The sequence below is a fragment of the Dreissena polymorpha genome, chromosome 5 (assembly GCF_020536995.1).
Source record: "Dreissena polymorpha isolate Duluth1 chromosome 5, UMN_Dpol_1.0, whole genome shotgun sequence".
In the NCBI taxonomy this organism is placed as follows: domain Eukaryota; kingdom Metazoa; phylum Mollusca; class Bivalvia; order Myida; family Dreissenidae; genus Dreissena; species Dreissena polymorpha.
Window position 1 is genome coordinate 114,961,095 of NC_068359.1, and position 26,384 is coordinate 114,987,478.

Here is a 26,384-nt window from a genome sequence, read left to right on the forward strand (position 1 = left end):
CATGAAAGATACATTTATTTTCATTTATTGATAATCATCAATCAATTTTTTTAAGTGTTTGTAATTCTTGTAATTGATAATTTAGCAAAAACATGTATTATAGACACGTTTAAACTACCATCCATATTTTAAAGCCTAAAAGGTTAAGCGGTACAGGGTTAGCTTTTGCTTCTAGTGATCCTGGGTTCGAATTCCTGGGCAGACACCATTTTTTGTTTCATACTTTTCCTTGTTATTGTAATTATTTAACAATATCCCATGCATTACATTTCTTTTTGTTAATTTAGTTAAGTACATTTTTTCAAAAATATGTAAATCTGCAAACAAGTCCCTTTTAAATTGAAACATGGTATTGACAGGGGTCCATCTTGTTTTTAGTGATTGGTTTATTTAATGGGAAAAAATATCATCAAGCAACTATGTTTTGCATACAGAACCAATATCATTTACTAAAACTGAACATCTTGAACAACCTTTCAAGGCAGTTGTTCCAAATTTTATAGTTAAGTAAGAAAATAATATTTTTGCCTTTTTTAAATCACATGATAATCTGTGAAACAAATGCCTTATAAGGTTTTCAAAAAAGCATTACCTGTACCTTTAAATTTATTTCAGCGCTGCACTCTGTTTCAATGTGTGATGTTGGATATGGCATCATGTTATACTCATTACTACCCTGGGGCGCTGGCAACACAGGGGCGCTGGGGGAGGACCCTCCCTCACTGGCACTGTAGGGTGGAGGAATGTCATGGTAGGCCGGGGGTTCGTCGCGTATTGGGGGAGCTGAAATAGTGGGAAAACAGGTCAGACTAGTCTTCACAATGATAGAGTAGCACATATTAAGCGAGGCTGGCCTTACTGATTGTCTATATTGACCGTGCCTCAAAACATGAACTAGTATTTGACATAGCCACTCCTGTAAAGGTAAATACCTTAGCTATTTAATTTTCTTAAAGATACATTTCCCATTGGAATACTCAAAATTCAAGCTCAATTTATAACACCAAACTATATATGACTTTTAAAAGGTTCATTATTATTAGTTGAGGTAAGAAGGTTTGCAATTGATCTGCATAGAGAACAAACATTTTGTTAGCCAGAAATGGATTTTTTCAGGCAACCTAGCTCTAAATTAAATATAAACACCATCTGTTACCTGAAAATATTATTAGTTTTCCAATTGTTTTGCCAATATGGATACAATAAGGTTAAATACACATTCAACTGACATACAGTCTTTATGCATACATTTATTGAGTATTACCATTAAAGATAAAAGGTTACCGGTATTTGAAGAGGCTATTGAATCATCAAAACTAATGATAGTGACCATAACATTTTCGTGTTGCAGTTTTATATAAGGACAAATATGATGAATTCCTTAGAATAAAAATCGATTTTTGAAAAATATGGCAATAATACAAACAGTTAATTACTATCCAATATTACATAACGAATTATAACACTGTTGTATTGTAAAGTTATAAAATGTATGCATAAAATACTCTTACTTAATTCATAATTGCTGAAGTATACTTAATCAGACATAAACTTATGACATAAGTAAAAAAAAATTGAACTTCAAAGTTTTAAATGATTCATTATTTACTTAAGAGAATATTCATACCTAATTGAAAGGGACTCCAAGCAAGCAGTATTGAGGCATTAACCCATTCAGTGCGGGAACCGAATTTTAAAGGCCTTTGCAAACATATTGGATCCAGATGAGACGCCACAGAACGTGGCGTCTCATCAGGATCCAAACTGTTTGCTATTCTAATAGTATTCTTTGAAAAAAATAGAAGAAAATGCTAATTTTAGAAATTCTGCAGACGACATTTTAGCAGACGACAAATTTCCCAGCATGCAAAGGGTTAAACATAAAGATTGGGATGATTATTGCATGTTATTTCATATTCCTCTTGAAGTGGAGAGCCCTCAAAAAGGTTGCAGAAAGTTTTGCTAACCTATCTACCCTATGTTTTGGCAATTTTAGTGGAAACAATCAACATTTGCTTTTCAGTACATAAGTGCATTCACAAACAAACAACCTTCACTTTCCTAATGACAGTTATGTACTACCTGAAGGCTCTAAAATTGGGACATCTGTCAGTCCAGTCCTGCATGATGTGCGCGATTTTTTTCTTGAAATTGTGAGCTCCCTGTGCTTGCAGCAGCAGTACACAATGACAATGGCGGCAATGAGAACAAGGGCAATAACTCCCACTATGACTCCAACTACTGTGGAAAAACCCACGACATAGACGTCCGCACCTTCTGCAAAATAATCACCTGCAGAGTAGAAAACACATAATAAGGGAAAGAGTTTTCACTTTAATGGTTATTTTAAGTTAATAGAAAGTCTCTTGTAAGCGAAAATCGTGTTAAGGTGGAAAAGTGTCGTCCTGATTAGCCTGAGTGGACTACACAGGCTAACCTGGGAAGACACTTTAAGCACATGCATTTAACTCCATTTTCTCAGAGTAACATAAAAATATTAAGGGCTGTCAATTTTCTAAAATTAGTTTTTTTTTCTGTTTTGAGAATTTTCAGCTTGATTACAGTTTTTAACACACCAATTTTTATAAAGAGGATATTATATTTTTTAAATATGTTTACATTATGATATTATTCAACTATAATTAATATTAAACCAAAACTCTGAAAAAGTACACTTTTCTAGTGCTATGGTTCTACATGTTAAATGACAACACTGTAAAAGAATACTTTTAAAGTACCAATGAATATTACTTGTAAATGAAAACTCTGTAAAAATAAAAGGCTTGCTGGTAACCAATGTTCTCACTTTTAGAGTGGATCTTGAGCTCCAGTTTGAACCAGTATCCATCCCGCGAGAGCTCTTGCTTGCGCATCTTCACTGTGAGGTAGTTGGACGAGCTACAGACCGTCTGGGGAAGGTCGGGGTCATCACGAGAATGGCAGTTCACCGAACTCTGAATAAAACATCAATGGTGACAAGCAAGGTCATTTATATAGTAACACTCAATAAGATAAACTTTATGAGCATAAATTATCCATAAATTATGCAATTGTTGGTTTCTAGTGTTGACATAGACCAAGCGAAGAATATACCGTACCGTGGTATGCTCGCCAGAATTACGGGTTACTTTAGCAGCTAAAACTATAAATTTGATTGGTCCTTGTGTTCTTGCGTTCATACATACCATTGTGTTTATGACTGTTTCATTTGTGAAGACACTATGCAGCATCATGTATGTTGTGTTTGTATGTTTGTTATGATTTACTATTTCCACTACCTTTACAAGGTGCAAACATTTGTTAAAATTAAAATGAATTTGCATAATTAACCTTAACATTAGCTAGTCCAGCATACCCCTGCTGAAATATCACCTTGCATTTTATGCTGTTCTCCATAATGGTGAAAAATATTTCACCTAACTCTTCCCACATAGAAGCTAAGTAAAAATAGCCATGTGCAAACAGCATAAAACCAGAACAGCCTGCGAGTTACTCGCAGTCTGTTCAGGTTTTATGCTGTTTGCTGCTCATCAGTATCAAAGGGTTGGAACTGAAATCGTTTTTATTACTTGAACAGTTTTCCTACTTACCAAAGGTGCTCCTTTTGACGAATCTGAAGCGTATACGTTGAGACTTAAATCACATCGTTTTATCTCCACCTCCTTAAAACTCAGGCACATTCTATTATTTGTCTGTGTTTTGAAGGTCATTTCACAGTTAAGAGTGTCATAAGCATCCCCGCCTCGGGACACAATGGTATATTCCTCCTCCACCTCTATTGGTCCCCCATGGAAACAGTCACCATAGCGATCTGTGTACACTGCAAAACATTGATCGGTTATTAAATTGTTGTTTAAAAAGCCAAGCACGTATCAAAAGGAGGTACCCATGAGTGTGCGATAACATGAACTAGAGCTTGGCATTACAAACATGATCCATTATACTGCACACACGTGACAAATACATCCAAACATGTGACCAATACCCCCAAACATGTGACCAATACCCCCAAACATGTGACCAATACCCCCAAACATGTGACTATATATCTTATTCAGTCCGCACAGGCTAATCAGGGACAACACTTTTTCGCCTTAACTTGATTTTCACTAAGAAGAGACTTTCTATGAATTAAAGCGAAAACTTATGTCCCTTATTAGTCTTTGTTTTCTACTCTGCAGGTGATTATTTTGCAGATGTTCATTGTAAAAAAACAACTGCTGTTGTAAACTTCACATGATATATGCTGTTGATATAATAAAAAATTGATAAAAAAACTGTGAAATCTTAAATGTGTTATAGCATCCCTATTATAGCTGAAAAAAAACTAAAAAGTTAATTATATCTCTCATTATATAAACTTTATTTGAGCTTTTTATGTATGTTTTTCATAGTTTGAGGTATGACTGACGAATCATTATTGAGACACATTTACTTTAAAAGAAGAGCTTTGTTACAAATGTGTCCAAATATAAGCTTGTGCTGCATTAATAGTGCCAGACATAGAAGAAAGTCCAATGGCTATGTTTAAGGCCACATTAATAGTGCCAGACATAGAAGAAAGTCCAATGGCTACGTTTAAGGCCACATTAATAGTGCCAGACATAGAAGAAAGTCCAAAGGCTACATTTAAGGCCACATTAATAGTGCCAGACATAGAAGAAAGTCCAATGGCTATGTTTAAGGCCACATTAATAGTGCCAGACATAGAAGAAAGTCCAATGGCTATGTTTAAGGCCACATTAATAGTGCCAGACATTGAAGAAAGTCCAATGGCTATGTTTAAGGCCACATTAATAGTGCCAGACATTGAAGAAAGTCCAATGGCTTTGTTTAAGGCCACATTAATAGTGCCAGACATAGAAGAAAGTCCAATGGCTATGTTTAAGGCCACATTAATAGTGTGGAACATTGAAGAAAGTCCAATGGCTATGTTTAAGGCACATTAATAGTGCCAGACATAGAAGAAAGTCCAATCAGGCTACGTTTAAGGCCACACAATTCAGGCACATGTAGATCCCTGTGCATGAAAATTGAATCACCCACATCTACACTTAATGACATTTTTCAAGTTTTATTCCAATTGCTTTTGAAATGTGGAAGTACCAGTAGATCTTTCCACACACTTTTTATGCTTCTGCAAAAAACCAGCTAGGGTCACATAACTCAGTATCATGTAGGTCACTGAGCATGGAAAGTGTCTCCCACATCTCAAATTCATGGTGAAGTGACATTTTGAAGTTTGAATTCAGTAGTGTGAGACATGTACAAGTAGTTGGCTCCAAAAACTTAAAACATTATTTGAGGACAAACCGACAGAGTGACTCCAATATACGCCCTCCTTTGAATGTGGAGGTATAATTAAATTATATACTGCCAACATACACATAGGTAAGAAATTGCAAACATAATAAGAGCATGCTATACGGGAACCTCAGAAAGATAACATATTGATATTCATATTCAAACAGCTGGAAAAATTGCCTGACACAAAACAGAATGTAATTATTACGCAACATAAAACACATGAGCTGTGCTCTGTGAAAGTTTTTTTTCCCCCGCACTGTGCATTCTGCAGGCTGTGGTTAATCAGGGACGAGACTGTCTGCTTTTATGGTATTTTTTGTTTACAGAAAGTCTCTTCTTAGCAAAAATCCAGTTTAGGCGGAAAGTTTCGTACCTGATTAGCCTGTGCGGGCTGCACAGGCTAATCTGGGACAACACTTTACCCCCATGCATTAACTCTTTCAGTGCGAGAACCGAATTTCGAAGGCCTGTGCAAACAGTTTGGATCCAGATGAGACGCCACAGAACGTGGCGTCTCATCAGGATCCAAACTGTTTGCTATTCTGATAGTATTCTTTGAAACAAGAGTTTCGCGGTCGGAGATGACCGCATTGAAGCCGGATTTTTTATTTAAATGACAGGAAAGTACCTTTCGTGTTTTTGTCAATGCAATAACAAAAAGTTATACCATGAAATAAGAATTTTAACATTTTTACATTCAAGGTCACGGTGACCTTGACCTTAAAATGACCAGTGGTCATCTACTAGTTCTGGCCAACCTTCATATCAAGTTTGAAGACTCTAGGTCTAAGCATACCAAAGTATTAACAACTTTAACATATTTACATCCAAGGTCACAGTGACCTCGACCTTCAAATGAATGACCTTGAAATGACCAGTGGTCATCTAAGTGTGCTTGCAAACCTTTACGTCAAGTTTGAGATTCTAGGTCCAAGCATACCAAAGTTACAACAATTTTAACATTTTAACATTTAAGTTCACAGTGACCTTGACCTTCAAATGAATGACATTGAAATGAATGACCTTGAAATGACCAGTGGTCATCTAAGTGTGCTTGCAAACCTTTACGTCAAGTTTGAGATTCTAGGTCCAAGCATACCAAAGTTATAACAATTTTAACATTTTAACATTGAAGGTCACAGTGACCTTGACCTTCAAATGAATGACATTGAAATGAGCAGTGGTGATCTTCTAGTACTGGCCAACCTTTATGTCAAGTTTGAAGACTCTAGGTACAAGCATACCAAAGTTATAACATGGAATAAGAACTTTAACATTTTTACCTACCAAAGTTATAAGAACTTTAACATTTTTACATTCAAGGTCACAGTGACCTTGACCTTAGAATGAATGACCTTGAAATGACCAGTGGTCATCTAAGTGTGCTTGCAAACCTTCATGTCAAGTTTGAAGACTCTATGTCCAAGCATACCAAAGTTATAACAATTTTAACATTTTAACATTTAAGGTCACAGTGACCTTGACCTTCAAATGAATGACATTGAAATGACCAGTGGTCATCTTCTAGTACTGGCCAATCTTTATTTCAAGTTTGAAGACTCTAGGTACAAGCATACCAAAGTTATAACATGAAATAAGAACTTTAACATTTTTACATTCAAGGTCACAGTGACCTTGACCTTCAAATGAATGACCTTGAAATGTCCAGTGGTTACTTACTAGTTCTGGCCAACCTTCATGTCAAGTTTCAAGACTCTAGGTCCAAGCATACCAAAGTTATAACAACTTTAACATTTTTACATTCAAGGTCACAGTGACCTTGACCTTCAAATGAATGACCTTGAAATGTCCAGTGGTTACTTACTAGTTCTGGCCAACCTTCATGTCAAGTTTCAAGACTCTAGGTCCAAGCATACCAAAGTTATAACAACTTTAACATTTTTATATTGAAGGTCACAGTGACCTTCACCTTCAAATGAATGACCTTGAAATGACCAGTGGTCATCTGTTAATCCTGGCCAACCTTCATGTCAAGTTTGAAGACTCTAGGTCCAAGCATACCAAAGTTATACCATGAAATAAGAACTTTAACATTTTTACATTCAAGGTCACAGTGACCTTGACCTTCAAATGAATGACCTTGAAATGACCAGTGGTTACTAACTAGTTATGGCCAACCTTCATGTCAAGTTTCAAGACTCTAGGTCCAAGCATACCAAAGTTATAACAACTTTAACATTTTTTATATTGAAGGTCACAGTGACCTTGACCTTCAAATGAATGACCTTGAAATGACCAGTGGTCATCTGTTAATCCTGGCCAACCTTCATGTCAAGTTTGAAGACTCTAGGTCCAAGCATACCAAAGTTATACCATGAAATAAGAACTTTAACATTTTCGAGCACGCCGCCACCCCGCCCGCCCGCCCGCCCGCCCGACAACATCAATCTATAAGCCGAGATTTTTTCGAAAAAAATCCGGCTAAAAATCGAAGAAAATGCTAATTTTAGAAATTTAGCAGACAACATTTTAGCAGACAACAAATTTCCCAGCATGCAAAGGGTTAAACCCCTTTTCACAGAGCATGGCTCACATCAATCAAGCTATAATTACTCATCTATACTTACACACATTCAGGTCCTGGGGTAATGCAATGCAAATGGGTTGACAACTCAAAAACTAACACAACAGCAGCCACTAAAATACAACAAAATAAAACAAAATAAAGTGGGGAAAATATTGTAAAACAACAAACAAAACAGCAAAGAAAACAAAACAACAACACAAAAACAAATATGTAATAGTGCATGAAGTACAAGTGATGACTGGAAATAGTTCTTTTGTTCAATAATGAATGATAGTATTTTAGAATCTACATTTGGCATGCACAAGTAATGTTTCCTTCAAAATGTACAATATGAGGGCCTAACATTTAGAAACACGATGTTCTTATCATAATCATAATCTTATTAACATTTAAGTCTAAACACCAGGTACAATTAGACTGTTACATAAAATTATCAACCCTTACAATAATCTACAAGAACCGATAATATACATTCCATTAATCACTGTATCAATTAACATATAGTCATAGGTATGAATTACTTTAGAATTTCTATTTATGGTGAATGTCCACCCAAATATTTCATAACAATCTGCATTAAATTATTGTTTAAAAGCTGTAATAAATTTTACAGCATAATAATACATGCCTGTAAGGGTTTACTTGGAAAACAATCATTGAAATGAATGCTGATATCTCCTCCACACTTGATTCTTTAAGTTTACTAAGTTCCAGCTAGGCCTAAAAGACAGCTCACAGCCATCCACCCCCTATCACAAAGGACCCCTGCTGTACCCCCTTTGATCTGCAATTCTCAGCAATATTCAAGTTACATTATATGATTAATGGGTACAAAATAATTATAAGAACTTGCCCTCTCTTAGATGAAATGCTGAGAGTACACTAATCGTGCCCATGTGACTAAGTTAGAAAGTACATATTAAAGGGACCATCCAACAGATTTCACGTTTTGGTAAATTGAAAAAATTAAAAAAAGTTGTTTCAGATTCTAAAATTTTCGTTTTAGTTATGACATTTTTGAGGAAATAGTAATACTGACCATTTACCATGCTCCTAAATATCTATTATATGCATCTTTTGATGATTTGAAATCCTGAAAATGATAAAGCGTCGTGCGACACAAAACAATTGAATAATTTTGAAAGTTCTGTTGTTGTTGTTTTAATTTGGGATACTACGAGGATTGCTTATATTGGTAAAAATACATCTGCTTTAAGCATGAGCATGGATGGTCGAGTGGTCTAGGCGGGAGACTTTTTACTCCAGGACTCCAGGGGTCAGTGGTTCGAGCCCTGTTGAGGGATACTTTTTTCCTTCTTTTTAAAATTGTATACTTAAAAATTTATCAATATAAAGCATTTAATGACAAGTTTCAATACATGCCAAAATCTGATGGACGGCCCCTTTAAGTGAGTCACCCAAAAAAGTGTGCATTTACATTTAAACTTAATTTTGACACAAAAGCTATTTACAATATAAGAATAAACAATGGTATCAATAAAAAATATGTCATGTGAATCATCTTTAACACATTATATTGACATGAGCAGGTGGGATAATATGATCCTGCACACAAAAGTGCCCTTTGAAAAAAGAACACCATACCCTTGGTATAAAACTCCTATTAATAGTAGTTATATAACTGCTAAGCGTGTAATCATATGTAATATGTTTTATTGTAAAGACCAGGTATACCATATGTCCTCAAATGTATACCTTAGGTACTAAAACTATATGATTAATGGGACATGAATCTTCTTAATCGTGCTTTGTTTGTTTTGTTATACTGATAATGTACATAATGTGCAAGTCATTATAAAACACATATTCTGTTCTGTTAATATACTGAGCAAAAGCCTGGGGTGATTACTGTGAAAAACACAAACAAAATCATCTCAAGATTTCAATAAGCAATTTATATAAAAGTAAGTTTTTTGACACACTAAGTTTTCGGACACCTTTTTTAGCCAAAATAATTATTTTTCGTGATTCTTATTTTTCGGACATGCACATTTTCGTCTATCATTGATGATTCTAAATTTTTCGAACATGCACATTTTTGTCTATTATTGATGACTCTAAATTTTCAGACAGTATAATTTGCATCGCTAAGTGTCCGAAAAAAAGAAAAGTAATTACTGTAGTTCAAATGGCTTTCTATTACAAAAAGAAATCTGTATCAAACTAGGCTGTCAATAAAATCCCATCATACCACTTATTTGAAGTACTTGTAGACAACTGGTATCAATTCATCCCCTATCAATGACCAGTATACTACACCATGGCCACACCCTCTGCCTCTAATTGAAAACCAATTATTCAGACAATTATCACAGGGTCATAGGGTTCAAATGAAGTAACCACCTTATTGATAATTAATTAGGGTATCTCCCATACTGAAATAATCCAATACACTATGCATATTCCATATGTATCTTATTACAGTATATGCACAATAATTATACTGTAATAAGGAAGGATGCTACAGGGTAATATTACATTGTGTTCCCAATAGCTTTCTGTATAAAGGAAGGATGTTACAGCAGGACATATTTTCCAAATGTGATATAATCTAAAGCACCGGACTCGACTATAATGTCAGTTAAAACTTGACACTGATAGCTGTATTTTGTGAGGCATTTTAGTACTCATATTAACAGCATTCAGCTAAAATGCAGTGCATTTTACTCCCCAATATATTTTTTGCTTTCGAATACTAACTAACTACTCCTGCCAAAATGTAGTGAAAATCAATTTTTAGTAAATTTTCACTTGATATTCATATTGTTTGTATGTAAGTCCTGGTGTTTACGCTATTATTTTTCAGAAACATGTTATTTTAAGTTCTTCATGCAAATTTTCATGTTTTCTGTGACTCTTACCGTAACTTTTGTAAAATGCAACATGAATCAAAGTAACAATATATAATGAAAAAAAACTAGAAAGGAGTCACTGCCACTGATTCCCGCACCACACGTGTTAAGACACAGACGAATCCAATATATCGTCGCTGTCGTTCTCAAACATCATAGCTCAAAAAAATATTTTTCTTCGTCTTTTCCGAATATATGAAGTCTGGCGCGTGTTTTGTGCTATATCTCATAGCTCTACGCCAATCAGAGCCCATGAAACAGCCATTTGACGAAATGTTGTAGAATGATTGTTGGCTTTTTTCCCGGCGAAAATTCATAGCGACATCATTTTACCTATAAGGTACGTCATTTTGTTTGGGCAAATTTGACAAAAACGTTTTTATATTTGCAGCTCTGAGGTTTCCTATCCGGACGAATTGTCGTACCTCATAAAAATGACAAAAATGTGGTGACTAAATATGGTATCTACCATTTCTGAATATCAGTATGACTTATCAGTACGACTAACGCATCTACAGCTTTTACCGTATTTTGCAGCTTCATTTGTTTGGTACAGAATTTCAATTTCTAAACATCGTTATAAAAAAATGAGACAGTTTTTTTTCTCTCCTGAAAAGTTTGCATTTCGTAGCTACGAGGTTTGAGAACGACAGCGACGATATTATCTACAGAAGACAACAAGCGATGTGTTTGTGAAACACTATGACCCCATATAGTTGATCTTTGACCTTGAAGGATAACCTTGACCTTTCACCACTCAAAATGTGCAGCTCCATGAGATACACATGCATGCCAAATATCAAGTTGCTATGTTCAATATTGCAAAAGTGTACATTAAATGAGCAATTTTGACCCATATATTTTACCTTGAAGGATGACCTTGTATTTTCACCACTCAAAATGTGAAGCTCTATGAGATACACATGCATGCCAAATATGAAGTTGCTATCTTCAACAGGGCCCTCGTTTGGCTGTTTTTCGGCCCCAGTCCCCCCTTAGTTTAAACCTATTTATTTTAGCTCGATTGCGTCGAAAGCCTTAGGCTTATATAAAAGCTCTCGAGTCCATTTCCTGGGCCTATAACCAGTACTTGGTGTCTTTGGGGGAGATCTAAAGAACGCTCCCACGGTTGGGATCGAACCCGTGACCTCCCAGTCCCCCCTTAAAGTAGTATACTGTACTTTTTTCCTCTATTTCAGCAAAAAATTCCCCCCTCCAAAAAAAATGTATATATTTTTTTAACTTTTATACCTATGTGGCCAGCTGGTATCGTGCTATTTACCTTTGATTACATGTATATTTATGTAAATTACATTAAAATATAGCAATTTTAAGTCTTGAATGGTTGGTAAAAAGATCTTCTAAAATTCCCCTTTTCGCCCAAAACGACGCAAAATTCCCCCCTCTTAGGTCCCTGGCCCCAATCCCCCAAAGTGTATCAAGGGCCCTGTTCAATATTGCAAAAGTTATGGCAAACGTTAAAGTTTGCACAAACAAACAAAGCAACAAACCAACAGACAGGGCAAAAAAAATATGTCCCCCACTGGGGAATCCACCAGAACTTTAAACATGCATGACAAATTAAAGTCTGAAGATACAAAAATAAGCATGCAATAAATCACACAACAACATAAATTGGTAATGATATGTATATATACTTGCAGCCTTTTCGCGGAATTAAACAGTACCGGTACCTGTTTTGGCCAATGATAAGGGGAAAGGCAGGCACATCGTCACCATGGTAACTAGGGACCTCAACTGGATACATCTCCGTACACCCATGTCAAGACTGCCAAGACATGGAACTGAAATTGCACGAGATTAAGGCATTTCATTAAATTCACCTAATGATCTGGTAGTACTAAAATAATATTAACTGTGGTATCTTAGACCAGGATATGGTGTCCACCATTGACTGGGACGTCCAGATGTCAAGACCTTCTCTTGGGGCTTTTTAAAGATATCCCACAAAGTACTGGTTCAACCACAGAATAGGCTTAAGTGTCTCATAAAGCTTATGTTATGAATTATTAAATGTAAATGTTTCCAAATAACCTCCTCTACAAAAATGCATTTGGAATCTTTAAAAAAAGACTTACAGTATTTCCATTTGTGCACTTCATAGACAAAGTGTCATGGTGTAACAACATCAACAAGGTCAATTCATTCCACAATAATATTTTTAACTCGATTCCGATAAAATTTCAGATGAAAAAACACTGTTTTCAGAAAAGTATCATTATTTTTTACTACCCTCTACAGCTTGCTATACCTGTTGGTAAGAAATATTTTCCATTTACAATCATAACTTCTTTCCTTCCCTGGATCTGATATATAACACTAGATATATAGAGCAATCATGTTACAGAAAATTTGCGAATGATCTTTTGTCATTGAATCATTTTATATATTATCTATTGCATAAAAAAGGTTTACTCCACTAAATATTCACTCATTTAATTCTTATCAAAGAAATAACAAATTAATTAAAGTAATAAATAAAACAAGAGGGCCATGATGGCCCTAAATCGCTCACCTGACTAACCTTGCTACATCAACTTAAATTCTATCAGACCCATATACAATCCCAAGAAAGATTTCATTAATTAAAACATTCTGACAAAATGTCATTAAGAAAACTGTGACCTCTTTCATCTACACAAGGTTTTAATAGAATTGGCCCGGTGACCTAATTTTTGACCCCAGATGACCCATACACGATCCAAAATCAGATATTATTAAGACAAACATTCTGACCATACTTCATTAAGATCAGATGAAGACTATGACCTCTATTGTCTACACAAGGTTTTTCTATGATTTGACCTAGTGACCTAGTTTTTGACCACAGATGACCCAAATACAATCCCAACCCAGATTTGATCAAGATTAACATTCTGGCCAAATTTAATTAAGTTTGGATGAAAACTGTGACCTCTACTGTCTACAAAAGTAGTTCTTTTAATTTGACCTAGTGACCAAGTTTTTGACCCTAGATGACCCAAATTCAATAAAAACACAGATTTTAACAAGACAAACATTCTGACAATATTTAATTAAGATCTGATGAAAACTGTGACCTCTATTGTCTACACAAGGGTTTTCTATGATTTGACCTAGTGACCTGACCCAAATGCAATCCCAATCCAGATTTTATCAAGAAAAACATTCTGACCAAATTTCATAAAGATTGGATGAAAACTGTGACCTCTATTGTCTACACAAGGTTTTTCTTTTATTTGACCTAGTTTTTAACCCCAGATGACCCACATACAATCCCAACCCAGATTTCATCAAGATAAACATTCTGATCAAATTTTATTAAGATTGGATGAAAACTGTGACCTCTATTGTCTACACAATGTTTTTCTATTATTTGACCTAGTTACCTAGTTTTTGACCCCAGATGACCCAAATACAATCCCAACCCAGATTTCATTAGGATAAACATTCTGACCAAATTTCATAAAGATTGGATGAAAACTGTGACCTCTATTGTCTACACAAGGTTTTTCTATTATTTGACCTAGTGACCTAGTTTTTGACCCAAGATGGTCCAAATACAATCCCAGCCCAGATTTCATCAAGATAAACATACTGACCAAATTTCATAAAGATTAGATGAAAACTGTAACCTCTAATGTCTACACAAGGTTTTTCTATTATTTGACCTAGTGACCTAGTTTTTGACCTAGTGACCTAGTTTTTACCCCAGATGACCCAAATACAATCCCAACCCAGATTTCATCAAGATAAACATTCTGACCAAATTTCATAAAGATTGGATGAAAACTGTGACCTCTACTGTCTACACAAACAAATTGTTGACGGTTTTTCTTTTATTTGACCTAGCAACATAGTTTTCGACCCCAGATGACCCAAATACAATCCCAATCCAGATTTCATCAAGATAAAAATTCTGACAGAATTTCATAAAGATTGGATGAAAACTGCGACCTCTATTGTCTTCACAATGTTTTTCTATTATTTGACCTAGTTTTTGACCTAGTGTCCTAGTTTTTGACCCCAGATGACCCAAATACAATCCCAACCCAGATTTCATCAAGATAAACATTCTGACTAAATTTCATAAAGATTCGATGAAAACTGTGACCTCTACTGTCTACACAAACAAATTGTTGACGGACACACGCACGCACACACGCATAACATATGCCGGACATCACACAGTCACATAAGCTCACCATGTCACTTCGTGACAAGTGAGCTAAAAAATGGAAGTGTTCTGAGATGTACCGAACATGTTTCTTGATGCATTAATAGAGTACACAAACTTGCAAACATTTTAGCACAATAATCACCTGATTTTCATCTTTAAAATGTTATCAAAATTTAGACAGACAGTTCTAGGCCAGACAGTTGCCACCATCTCTAAATATAATCTATCAAAATGTAAATTGTTGTTGATTTAGTGTATCTGGTACTGAAGATAACCCTAATTTCATAAATACCATACCCTTATCAGTGAGAAGCTATAGAAATGGTCTGACTGGATATTTTACTGAGCCACGATCATCTCACAATTATGCAACAGCAATTTTCCTCACCACTTTTGGAATTGTAACAGTAACTTTTGCATTAGCAGAAATTTAATTGACAGCCTTTGTTGCACCATATTCCATTTTATTGTTGTACTTGTCTTAAGGGCAGACAATCTTGTTTAAGACGCCTATTTTTCTTAACTGCTGAGACTTCAAAATGATATTTAAGCATTATCTAAAATAATGGTACATCATCAGATCTTTCAAGGCTCGTTTTAAGGTTAATTTTTCTCAGCTTTTGAGGAGTAATTTTTCTTTATTTCAGGAACAAGATGAACCCAAAGATACTGGAACGTTTACCTGAGAAATGGTAGCTCAGACGTATAATACTCGAGACAACAGGATTGGTTGACAACACGGGCATAAATTGACAAACTAAGTTAAATGCCACTGTAGTTAAGGACCACTTATTTATCTTACCTACCAAAAAAAATATGTACACCCCTGAGAAATATCTGATACTAAATATAAAAGCCCTAGGCCCTGTTGCTGAGGAGATTTGAAAACACCCTGTTGCTGCAGAGATTTGAAAACAATAGACTCCTGGGGCATGTTCAGCTTTCAAACCTGAACAAACTTTCATGAGAATCTCAAGATGTAAAAAATATTTTCCCGATTTAAGTCTATGTAAAATTTGGAGACCCAGGGGCCCAACAAGTTTTAACCCCAGGGGAATTTATTTTAACAAACATCTCAAGAGCCTCAAGATGATGCTATATACCAAATATGAAAACCCAATGGTCAGTAGCTTTTCACACAAGAATTTAAAAAAAAAGCTTTCCATATATAAGTCAATGTAAAACTGGTGACCGCGGGTCTGGGCCTGTTTTGACCCCTAGGGTATAATTTGAACCCACTTTGTACCAAACCTATAATGATAATTCATAACAATGGCACGGGCACAGGACACATGCCCAAGGACATGCACTGACCACAATAGCTGATGTAAAGCACTTACATGCTATAAACAACATGTTGATCTTATTATTCAGAGAATTTTTTTCCTTTTCATATTTAGGCCTGTGGTTGTTGAAATGGGGAAAAATAGGGTTTTAAACCAGAAAATTGGAGAAAATTAACTATAATAAGTATTATTAAAATATTACATTATTCACCATTCATTTCCTCATGATTTTGCAGCAGGATCCAAATACCATAGTACCAGATGAGCTTTAGCATTTAACTCCTATAAGAACTGATCAATAACTGTAATGGACTTTATCAATGTAAACATTCCACTATCAATTCCTGTGATAGTTCCAGGAAATTCCTGACATCTGTATAGCAATACTCACCAAAAACTCCAGATATTTAGACAGAATCAATTTTATTATGTTATCTTCTAAGAGAAAAAAAATACACAGTTCTCCAGGCAATATCCATTTTAACAGCAGTGTGAGATTCACACATGATAATGGCTGCATCATGCTGTTACAGAAAAAAGCTGGTACAGCTTAGGTAAGGGTGATTGAAACACTTTGTAGCAGACAAAACCTCTCTTGTTCACCTGTACATTAATAGGTTCTCTAAATTCATAGGTCTTTTTGTAATGTTATCCTTTGTTGTAATTTATTATAATGTGTCTTCAAATGTAATGTTAATTGAAGGTCTATCTATAATACAAATGCCTCTTGTGTGTGTTTTTTTTCTTCTGGAATTTCATTTTGGCAGCTTTTTTTTCTTCTAGAATTTCATTTTTTGGCAGCTATCATTTTTATAATATGGTAATATATTGGGTAAGTCTGTTAAGTGTAAACCCTAAACACAATTTACCTTTTCATAGCAGTTATAATGATCAAATACTTTTTATTTGTCAACACATATTTTCAAGATGATAAAATTGTCACAAAATTTCATTAAATAGCATTCAAACTGTTTCTCAGTCCTAACATATTGGTTGAAATCCTGAGAAAGCTAGCTAGAACCATAACTGAAAGAAGTCGAAGGCAGGATAGAACCAAAACTTTAAGCAGTAGAAGGCTGGGTAGAACCAGACCTTTAAGCGGTAGGAGGCTGGGTAGAACCATAACTTGAAGAAGTAGAAGGCTGGGTACAACCATAACTTGAAGAAGGCTGGGTAGAACAATAACTTGAAGAAGTTGAAGGCCGAGTAGAACCATAACTTGAAGAAGTAGAAGGCTGGATAAACCCATAACTTGAAGATGTAGAAGGCTGGGTACAACCATAACTTGATGAAGTAGAAGGCTGGGTACAACCATAACTTCAAGAAGTAGAAGGCTGGGTAGAACCATAGCTTTAAGAAGAAGAAGGCTGGGTACAACCATAACTTGAAGAAGTAGAAGGCAGGGTAGAACCATAACTTCAAGAAGTAGAAGGCTAGGTAGAACCATAGCTGTAAGAAGTAGAAGGCTGGGTACAACCATAACTTGAAGAAGTAGAAGGCTGGGTAGAACCATAGCTTTAAGAAGTAGAAGGCTGGGAAGAACCATTACTTTAAGCAGTAGGAGGCTGGGGAGAACCATAACTTCAAGCATTAGAAAGTTGGGTCCAATCATAACTTTTTTAAGCAGTAGAAGGCTGGGTAGAACCATTACTTAAAGCAGTGGAAGCATTGGTCGAACCATAACTTTATGCAGTAGAAGGCTGGATACAACCATAACTTTAAGCAGTAGAAAGCTGGGTAGAACTATATCTTGAAGAAGTAAAATACTGGGTACAAACGTAACTTTAAGCAGTAGAAGGCTGGGTAGAACCATAACTTGAAAAAGTACATGTAGAAGGCTGGGTTAAACCATAATTTGAAGAAGTAGACAGCTGGATAAAACCATAACTTGATGAAGAAGAAGGCTGGATAAAACCATAAATTGAAGACGTAGAAGGCTGGGAAGAAACATAATTTGAAGAAGTAGAAGCTGGATAAAACCATCACTTGAAGAAGTAGAAGGCTGGGTAGAACCATAATTTTAAGAAGTAGAAGGCTGGGTCAAACCATTACTTTAAGAAGTAGAAGGCTAAGTAGAACCATAACTTGAAGAAGTAGTAGGCTGGCTAGAATCATAACTTTAAGCAGTAGAAGGCTGGGTAGAACCATAACTTGAAGAAGTAAACGGCTGGGTAGAACCATAACTTTAAGCAGTAGAAGGCTGGGTAGAACCATAACTTAAAGAAGTATAAAGGGCTTTTCAAGTAGAATCCAACTCGTGGAATCAAGAGTGGAATGCTAAAGCCTAAAATAACTTCAGCCAAAAGGTTTTATAGTACTGACAGTATATACTAAGTGATTTTTTTACAAACTGCCATCAGGCTTTTTGCGCCCTATGTCACGGGTCCGAAATTCAGCCCCATTCCCAATGCAAATCTGGTCGTTTTTTTCCCCAATTGAAAAAAAAAAATCCCAATTCCAAAAAAAAAAAAAAAATTTTTTTTTTTTTTTTAACTTAAAATATAGAAGTTAACCTGATCCGGTGTAGAAAATAGAAAGTGTTGCATAATTAAATTATCTGTTGCCTTGAATTAGTTTTAAAAACTGTAAAATATGTTAATGATTATTTAAGACTTTCCTTATTTTCCTCAAAATCCGGCGCTTTGCACGATTTTTTTCACCTAAAAAAAGGCCAGGCCTTTTCCCCAAATTCAGATTAATAAACCTGCACTTATCTCACATGTTCATAATACTTTGTAAAATTTTATAATAAGTTATCAAAATAGTTGTTATTTACCAGTTAACGGCTTCTTTGAAATATAAGAAACACTATTTACATGCGATAATTTTTCCCAATTGAGCCAATTTTGCGAATAATTTTTTTCCCAAAATGGGGGTTTTCACGACGCGAAATTCCCAAAATTCCAGTGTGGCGTATTCCCAAAATGGAGCCGAAAAAGCCTGGCCATAAACAAGTCCTGGGACTCAATGACTTGCAAATGTACGAGTCCAACAATTTTTTTTTAAACATTAAAGTAACCTGTTAGAGAAATTTGTAAAACTGGCTTCTTTACACTTAAAGCTGTTGAAAACCTGCATACTGATTATATTCTGCAATCTCCAAAATTAAATTTTGTTAGAAATCTCCATGCATCATTTGGACTCACATAGTTTGAAACTTTGCATCCTCACTGATTTTTGTGAGTCCAGAACTCGGGACTCGCAGGTAAAAAAATCACTGTATACTACCGTAATGTTTTCATTTATGTAAAAAAATCAGAAAATATTGAGTTATTAAAGCCAGGGCCAGCATTCACTTACCAATACCTTGACTTAAGTCTAAAAAGTAAAATAAAGAATATTCATGAATCTGATTTGTTCTAATAGCATAATACGGCTCAATATGAGAGTAGAATTCAAGGCCTCTTACAACACAATACTTCTTTTAGAACATTTTATATATGACATAACATCTGTAGCCTGTGTATGTTCATAGCTGATTTAAATATATTTCTATGATCTTAGTCATATTCCTTATTCTTTAGTCTAAGAATAGGCTGGTGAATATGGGACCAGAAATATGAGATTTTGTACTTTATTTTGTTTCTTTGGTAAATACTTTCAATGTTCTGATATGACATTTAGAGGATGCAATGTCTGAATGAATCAAGAATATTAGTTTATGAATATTATCATGTTCTGTCCAGTTAAGCTGAATAACAACTTTTAAGTCATGGAAATTATTGGCGTCGCACTGAAGTGCGGCGACTCGTATGTAATACGTTTTTTTCGCTTATGGGAGGAGAAGTTATTTTACGGATCAATGTATATATTTTTGTTGTCAGAATATCTTGCATAGTGGTGATTTTTTGTGTAAATTAGTGTAAATAAGTACTGCATTTGTGCCTTTTACATTTACTACAACATTTATTGCCAATAATGCAAAGCTAATTCTTTTAATTAATAACTGATCACAGGGACTGGGCAATAATAAAAGATCACAGGGAGTGGGCAAATACACGAACTGGTGAAACTTTTTGGTTTTGTATAAAAACAAAACATACTCAAAATATATTTATTTTGTGGTTTTTCTAATAATAACGCAGACTTTTGCTGTTCCGAGTTTTGGTTAACGCGTATTTTCTTCAATTTTACAAGTCGACAGCGATTACACGGTTTATTGCTTTATTGATAACCATTACACTACAGTCACTTTTTGATATCTTAGTTAGGCGATTTTTCAAGCGGTTCCGTAGTGTTGTGGTAACAAGTTCGCTTCACATGTGAGGGGCCCAAGGTTTGAGCCCCCTGAGTAGAATCAAATTATTTTATTTATGTTCTATGTTAACTTTTTGTTTTGATGTAGACATTTTAGTTTAAATAAATATTCTGTTTTATTGTAACCATTTTTTGTTTTTATTATGCCCATGAAATATATGTGTGAGGGGGTGGGGTTCGTAAACACATTAAAGCTTTTACAGTGTTTTCATGTCAATGAGTACTCAACCCCTATCGTAAATGAGCAACGTAAGAATAAGATCAGAATCATCTGCCCTTGAAGTTGAGAAACATATGAAATTACGCTTACAAGATGAAGCAGTTTTTTTAAAACCTTCACAGTTCTGTTCCATTAATGAAAACTGCACACGGATGCCAGTAAAAAAAAAGGAAACCGATGTAAATAAAATGAACTATGAAATATTTGGGGGTTACAACACAAAATCATAGATAATGGTTATTTGGGGGTTATAACACTACATCATAGATAATGGTTATTTGGGGGTTATAACACAAAACCACAGATAATGGTTATACCAGTATCTTTTTCTATTTTGTTTAAAATAATCAGCCAATATATTAATATTTACAGTAGAACAATAATTGTTCCATGTTAAAGTTCATTGAGTGCCTTTTACACTGAAATTCCCGACGCCCTTTGATGCTTTGCATCAATACTTATCTTGTATATCTAGTCTAATATTACCATTATAGTACTCGTAAAATGTCCGGTTTGCACCCAGGAGTACTGTCACACCAAACCTGGTTTACAATTTTGTCAGTTGAAATATATTATTAAATTACTTTTAATATCCAACGATTTAATCACTCTCACTTATGATTAAAGTCCATGTACATGACTGTAAATATAATAAGAAATTATTAAGATTTTTATTCTGAGCACTATTTAAAAAAAGAATCGCATTTTATTTGTAATTATTTACAAGACTTTTTTCAAGAGTTATATTAGAATATATCTTAAAACCATTGTCTCACAAGTAACTTACCTTTGCAAAGATTTCTTTAGATCGCCATCAACCACTATATCCAGGTTCAACAAACAAAAGACAAACAATTATATTGAACATAAGAGGAATAATTATTGCTCAGTTATCTTCTGTAATATTCCTATCCCCCTGCCAGTTGCAGTGATCAATACTCATTTACACACACACACAATCACAATATACAAGGCCACCTCTTCCCAGCAACTACCTAATGTCAATACAATACTGGATTCAGCACTCAAGAATTTTCTCAATAACGGCTTTCATTGCTACAAGGCTATCAATATATGGCTTCCATATGGAAATAAGGCCAGCTCAGAACTTGCTTTCTGATATTGGTTGAACTGTGTCAGACAGATAATGTAGTTAGGTACTGTCTTCAGGTTACACTGATGCTGGTAATCTAAGAACACCCAATACACTATTCAAACCAATACACTACTTTGCACTAAGATGATTGTTGTAAATACGGTCATGTACATGTATGCTGGAGTCAATACCCGCAATTCTGACACTCCCCCTACTCCCCCACCCCCATTTTTTTTTATAAACATCTTATAAATTACCACACCCCACATTATACCCCCCTCTCACCCCCCACCCCCACCCCAATTTTTTTTTTTTTTTTAAACATCTTATAAATTACCACACCCCACATTATACACCCGTCACTCCCCCCTTGATCATGACTGGCAGATGACCCCTATTGATTTTCAGGTCACTAGGTCAAAGGTCAAGGTCACAGTGACTCAATGTAGTACAATGGTTTCCGGATGATAACTATTATTAGGTCAAAGGTCAAGGTCAGTGACAAAAAACGTATTCACACAATGGCTGCCACTACAACTGACAGCCCATATGGGGGCATGCATGTTTTACAAACGGCCCTTATTTTCATATTTTATATATAAAGGTTATCAAACAACAATATATATACAGTAAAACTGCGATAACTCGAGGAAGCACGACCCGACATCGATGCTTCGTGGTTCAACCATTTGAGCTAAGCTTGTTTAGTGATAATTTTAAGAATGCAATTTTGATTAAAACTTGTGCTATCATATTAAATATTTTCATTGAAGCAAAAACTAAATATTTTATCCTAAGTTTGAAAAGTGAATATGACAAGCATGTGAGCTTAAAATTAGCAAAACATTAATTAATTGATTAACATTACAACTGGGAGGTTATAAGACTTATTTTACCCTACATTATTTTATATTGTTTTATATGTTTATGATAAAAACTGTTGATTTATTTTTCATGCCGCTAGCTTAATATGTAAATAATGGCAACAGAGTTCTTCAGGCAAAGCATTTGGAAATTACCCAAAACATACTTATGGTATTGGACAAAAATCGCTCAAATTTCTTTGCAAATCCAGATTCTTAGCATTCTACCATCAATAATATAAACCTGTTCATACAAAAATTATAATGCCAATTTCAAGCTTTACTTTTTATATGCAGAAAATTAATGTTGGATTAATTCCTAAATGAATGCTCGTGATTTTTTATGATTAACAATTTTCCTAAACTTAAGTATGCAAGCAATCTCCTTTTCCTAAGATCTAGCCTTCCATACCCTATTTTATTGTTTAGTGCAGTACAACAGCATCAGCTTTTGATCAGATGAAAGAATACCGGTACATATTTAAATATACATGTAGTAACTTGATATGACGGTATTTTAACTTACATATGACAAGTATCGAAAAACGACATTGAAAGTGTCATGCTTGCCTATTAAAAAGTAGTCACTAAAATTGAGGAAACAAATCAAATTTCAACAATCAGTTTTGGAGGGCAATTCCAGCCAAATAACTTGATTTTTCAAAGCCAATTCCTTGCTATTTTATCAGAGGAAAAAGACGTGCTTGAATTTTTCCTTTGTTAGAACCTTTATTTTGGTTGTTCTTGACAGTCAGACTACCTACCATAAATGTCGAACCCTGAAGATCATGAAGGGCAAAAGACATCCAGAGAAAAACTATAGTATGGTACAAAAGCGTAGGTTTACACACTTACATACCTGCAAATACAGGCCCATCAATTGAAAACTACCACTGGCTTAGATATGCTTTTTTATCAAGTTTGATCATTTAGTATCAAAATTATAGGTAATATGAGTGGATGAGGTGGCTAGGTGCTAACATAATCTGACCTGTGGTCAGAAATTACTCAGCAAGGCATGTGGTAGCTGATAAAATCAGCAGAACTGAGGTATGGTACCAGTACTTTCTGGCTAACTCTCCTGGCCAGAAGTGAGGTATGGTACCAGTACTTTCTGGCTAACTCTCCTGGCCACGAGCTTCAAGCTAACTACAAGAACAGTGGATCCATTTAATGATAGATTATTGATTATTTGCAGTAAATAATACAATATTTAATGATGAACCTGCACAGTATTGACCTGTAACCATCATTCAAAATTATGTGTTGTCAAATAGTTAATGTGACTCAAAAGATCAGCATATATATTTCAATATTTAAGCAAATTTTCTGCATTATATATTGATTTGTGTTGAGCCTTAACCAACTTATTAGCACAATGGGCAATGACCGGTCAAATGCTATGATGCTTTATTTATTTAAAACAATTGATTGGAGAGGAAATTACTTAAAACATTTATGCTACAAAAAACCGTTGTTGAATGTTTACAACAAACTGATCCATTTTCCAAAGATATGGGTTTATGACTTGACTTTTATTTGCTTTTAAAACAAATCACAAGAAGTTTTGTTAAGAAATTTCCCGCCTGTGACCAATTTTTTTGTTTAATAGTTAGCAGATAAAACACAGCAGCTTCATATTCTTATTCCTGGCAAAAGCAGTTTAAATCTTTTAAATTGTCATCGAGGTTACATCAATCCACAAAAAAAGCATACAACTTTGATTTAAAATTATCAAAAGCTTAGGTCCCCACCATCTGAAAATCCTGGTTTGCACCTGGGTTTGCAAAAGCACACTTTTTTAAAATTGTATTTGCTTCCACCAAATATCTTTTAAGAAACAAAGATGCATTATCAGGTTTTCACCAAAATTCGCCCAGCGACAAGATTTCAGTCCCGTGAGAATGTTTCGCGCGTCATCTTACACATGGGTAGACACGTGGTGTCACAGGCATACCAGTAAACACTTTAAATCCACAATTGGGGCATGGTTACCCTTGAAGAGAATGCGTTTGTGCCTCTATCTCAGATGTGTATTCAAAATGTTTATTGTCTTGCTAATATTTCTTGCTAAAGTTTCTCCACTGAAAATCTTCTTAACTACTTCTGTAAAAATCACTAAATTTCTTTTCGGCTATAGCATTTTATATTACCTCTTAATATTCAAACATGAAATGTAAATAAAGAAAAAGTAAAGTTGAGGGCAAAGGCGAATATGTACTTTTCAATAAGAAAATCTGCATTGGCCTAAAATGTTACAAATATTCGCTTATGAATATCTCCGAGACTATTTACGGTAAAATCACAAAGTTTTCTAAGCCTCATACATTTTTATATTACTTGTAAATTATACATAAATAAGAAGTATTTATAAAGAAACTATACAATTTTAGGCGCAGGTGGATATGTGCGTTTCAATAAGAAAATCTGCATCTGCCTGAAATGTTACAAAGTTTCGCTTACGAATATCTACGAGACTATTCACTTTAAAATCAAAAAGTTTTTGTAGCTGTGTACAAATTTATATTACCTTTATAATGATATGTTAATCAAAAGTATTTATAAAGGAACAATACAGTTAAAGGCTAAGGCTGATATGTACTGTCCAATAAGAAAATCTGCATCGGCCTGAAATGTAACAAAAGATTTGTTTATGAATATCTCCTAGACTATTCATGTTAAAGGGGCCTTTTTGCAGATTTTAGCATGTGTTGAAGTTTGCCATAAAATGCTTTACATTGATAAATGTAAACATTGGATCTAAAAAACTCCAGTAAAAGACTAGAATTAAAAAAAAAAGAAAAAAAAAAGGTAGTCCTGAACTGGGCTCGAACCACTGACCCCTGGAGTCCTGGAGTAAAAGTCTACCACTTAGACCACTCGGCCATCGGTAATCATACAATGAGGGATGTATTTTATACTTAATATAAGAAATCCTCCTAGTTTCACAAAATATAAAGGCAACAACAGAACTCTGCAAATATGAAATTATTCAAAGTTACATCTTTGAACACTTTATAATTTTCAGGTTTTTAAATCCTAAAAAGATAATTATGGATATTTAAGAGCATGGTAAATGTTAGTGCTGCAACTATACACCAAAAACAGTATTGCAATATATTGTTAGTTCAAAAACCTGTATTTCAATATATTGCAATATATTGCTAACTTGTACCAGAATTATAACTTGCCAGCTTATCACCAAAACCAACTTAATTACAAGATCATAACCTTTGTATTGTATGTTTAGGTTCGAGTTATATCCTATTTGCTATTCTAGCCTTTTTACAAAATGCTTAATAAACACAATTAACTCTTTTCGTGGCTTTACAAAGCATTTTGTTATGAAAGATTAGAATGGTAATTTTGTCAAATGGATATTCCCATTAAACATTAAAAATTTTGTGCAATTGTCACCAATGTCAAACTCAGCGTTTGTTTCATCTTCCATTTTGTGGATGTTTAAAAGCCGGTCGTGTAACTTATCAGAATGCTGTTATGTTATTTTTTTTAATCATTATTACTTCTGTTTTAAATAACATCAATTTACATTTTTATTTTGTAATTAATTGTTTTATTTTTTTCGTATTTCCATAAACTTCATTTTAAATTTAACAGTATGACATGCAAAAGCAGATCTTGAGGACTCCCATATCACAACGCTACTACGTAAAATACTTTTTAGAATGCTCGCTATTACGTATAATACTTTTTAGAATGCTATTTTTACGTAACAATTTACTTTTACGAAACA

At 34.6% G+C, this 26,384-nt stretch overlaps 1 protein-coding gene and 1 long non-coding RNA gene across 4 annotated transcripts in view; one reads left to right on the forward strand and one right to left on the reverse strand.

The window, feature by feature from the left end:
• The window catches only part of LOC127832689 (uncharacterized), a 35,355-nt gene that overhangs the window by 4,199 nt on the left and 4,772 nt on the right, over positions 1–26,384 (reverse strand). The window contains exons 2-6 of one of the 3 annotated variants that reach the window (XM_052358324.1): positions 12,423–12,533; positions 3,591–3,820; positions 2,807–2,954; positions 2,083–2,277; positions 593–783 (exon numbers count right to left, since the gene is read on the reverse strand). In XM_052358324.1, coding sequence (XP_052214284.1) covers positions 593–783; positions 2,083–2,277; positions 2,807–2,954; positions 3,591–3,820; positions 12,423–12,510 — 852 coding nt within the window. In that variant the 5' untranslated portion in view covers positions 12,511–12,533. Of the gene's footprint in view, positions 1–592; positions 784–2,082; positions 2,293–2,806; positions 2,955–3,590; positions 3,821–12,422; positions 12,534–26,384 lie in introns of all 3 variants that reach the window. The other 2 variants (XM_052358323.1, XM_052358322.1) reach the window with 2 other exon arrangements.
• On the forward strand, positions 613–3,329 carry LOC127832703 (uncharacterized). The gene is made up of 2 exons (XR_008027067.1): positions 613–751; positions 2,175–3,329. It is a non-coding gene; the product is annotated as an uncharacterized LOC127832703 (long non-coding RNA).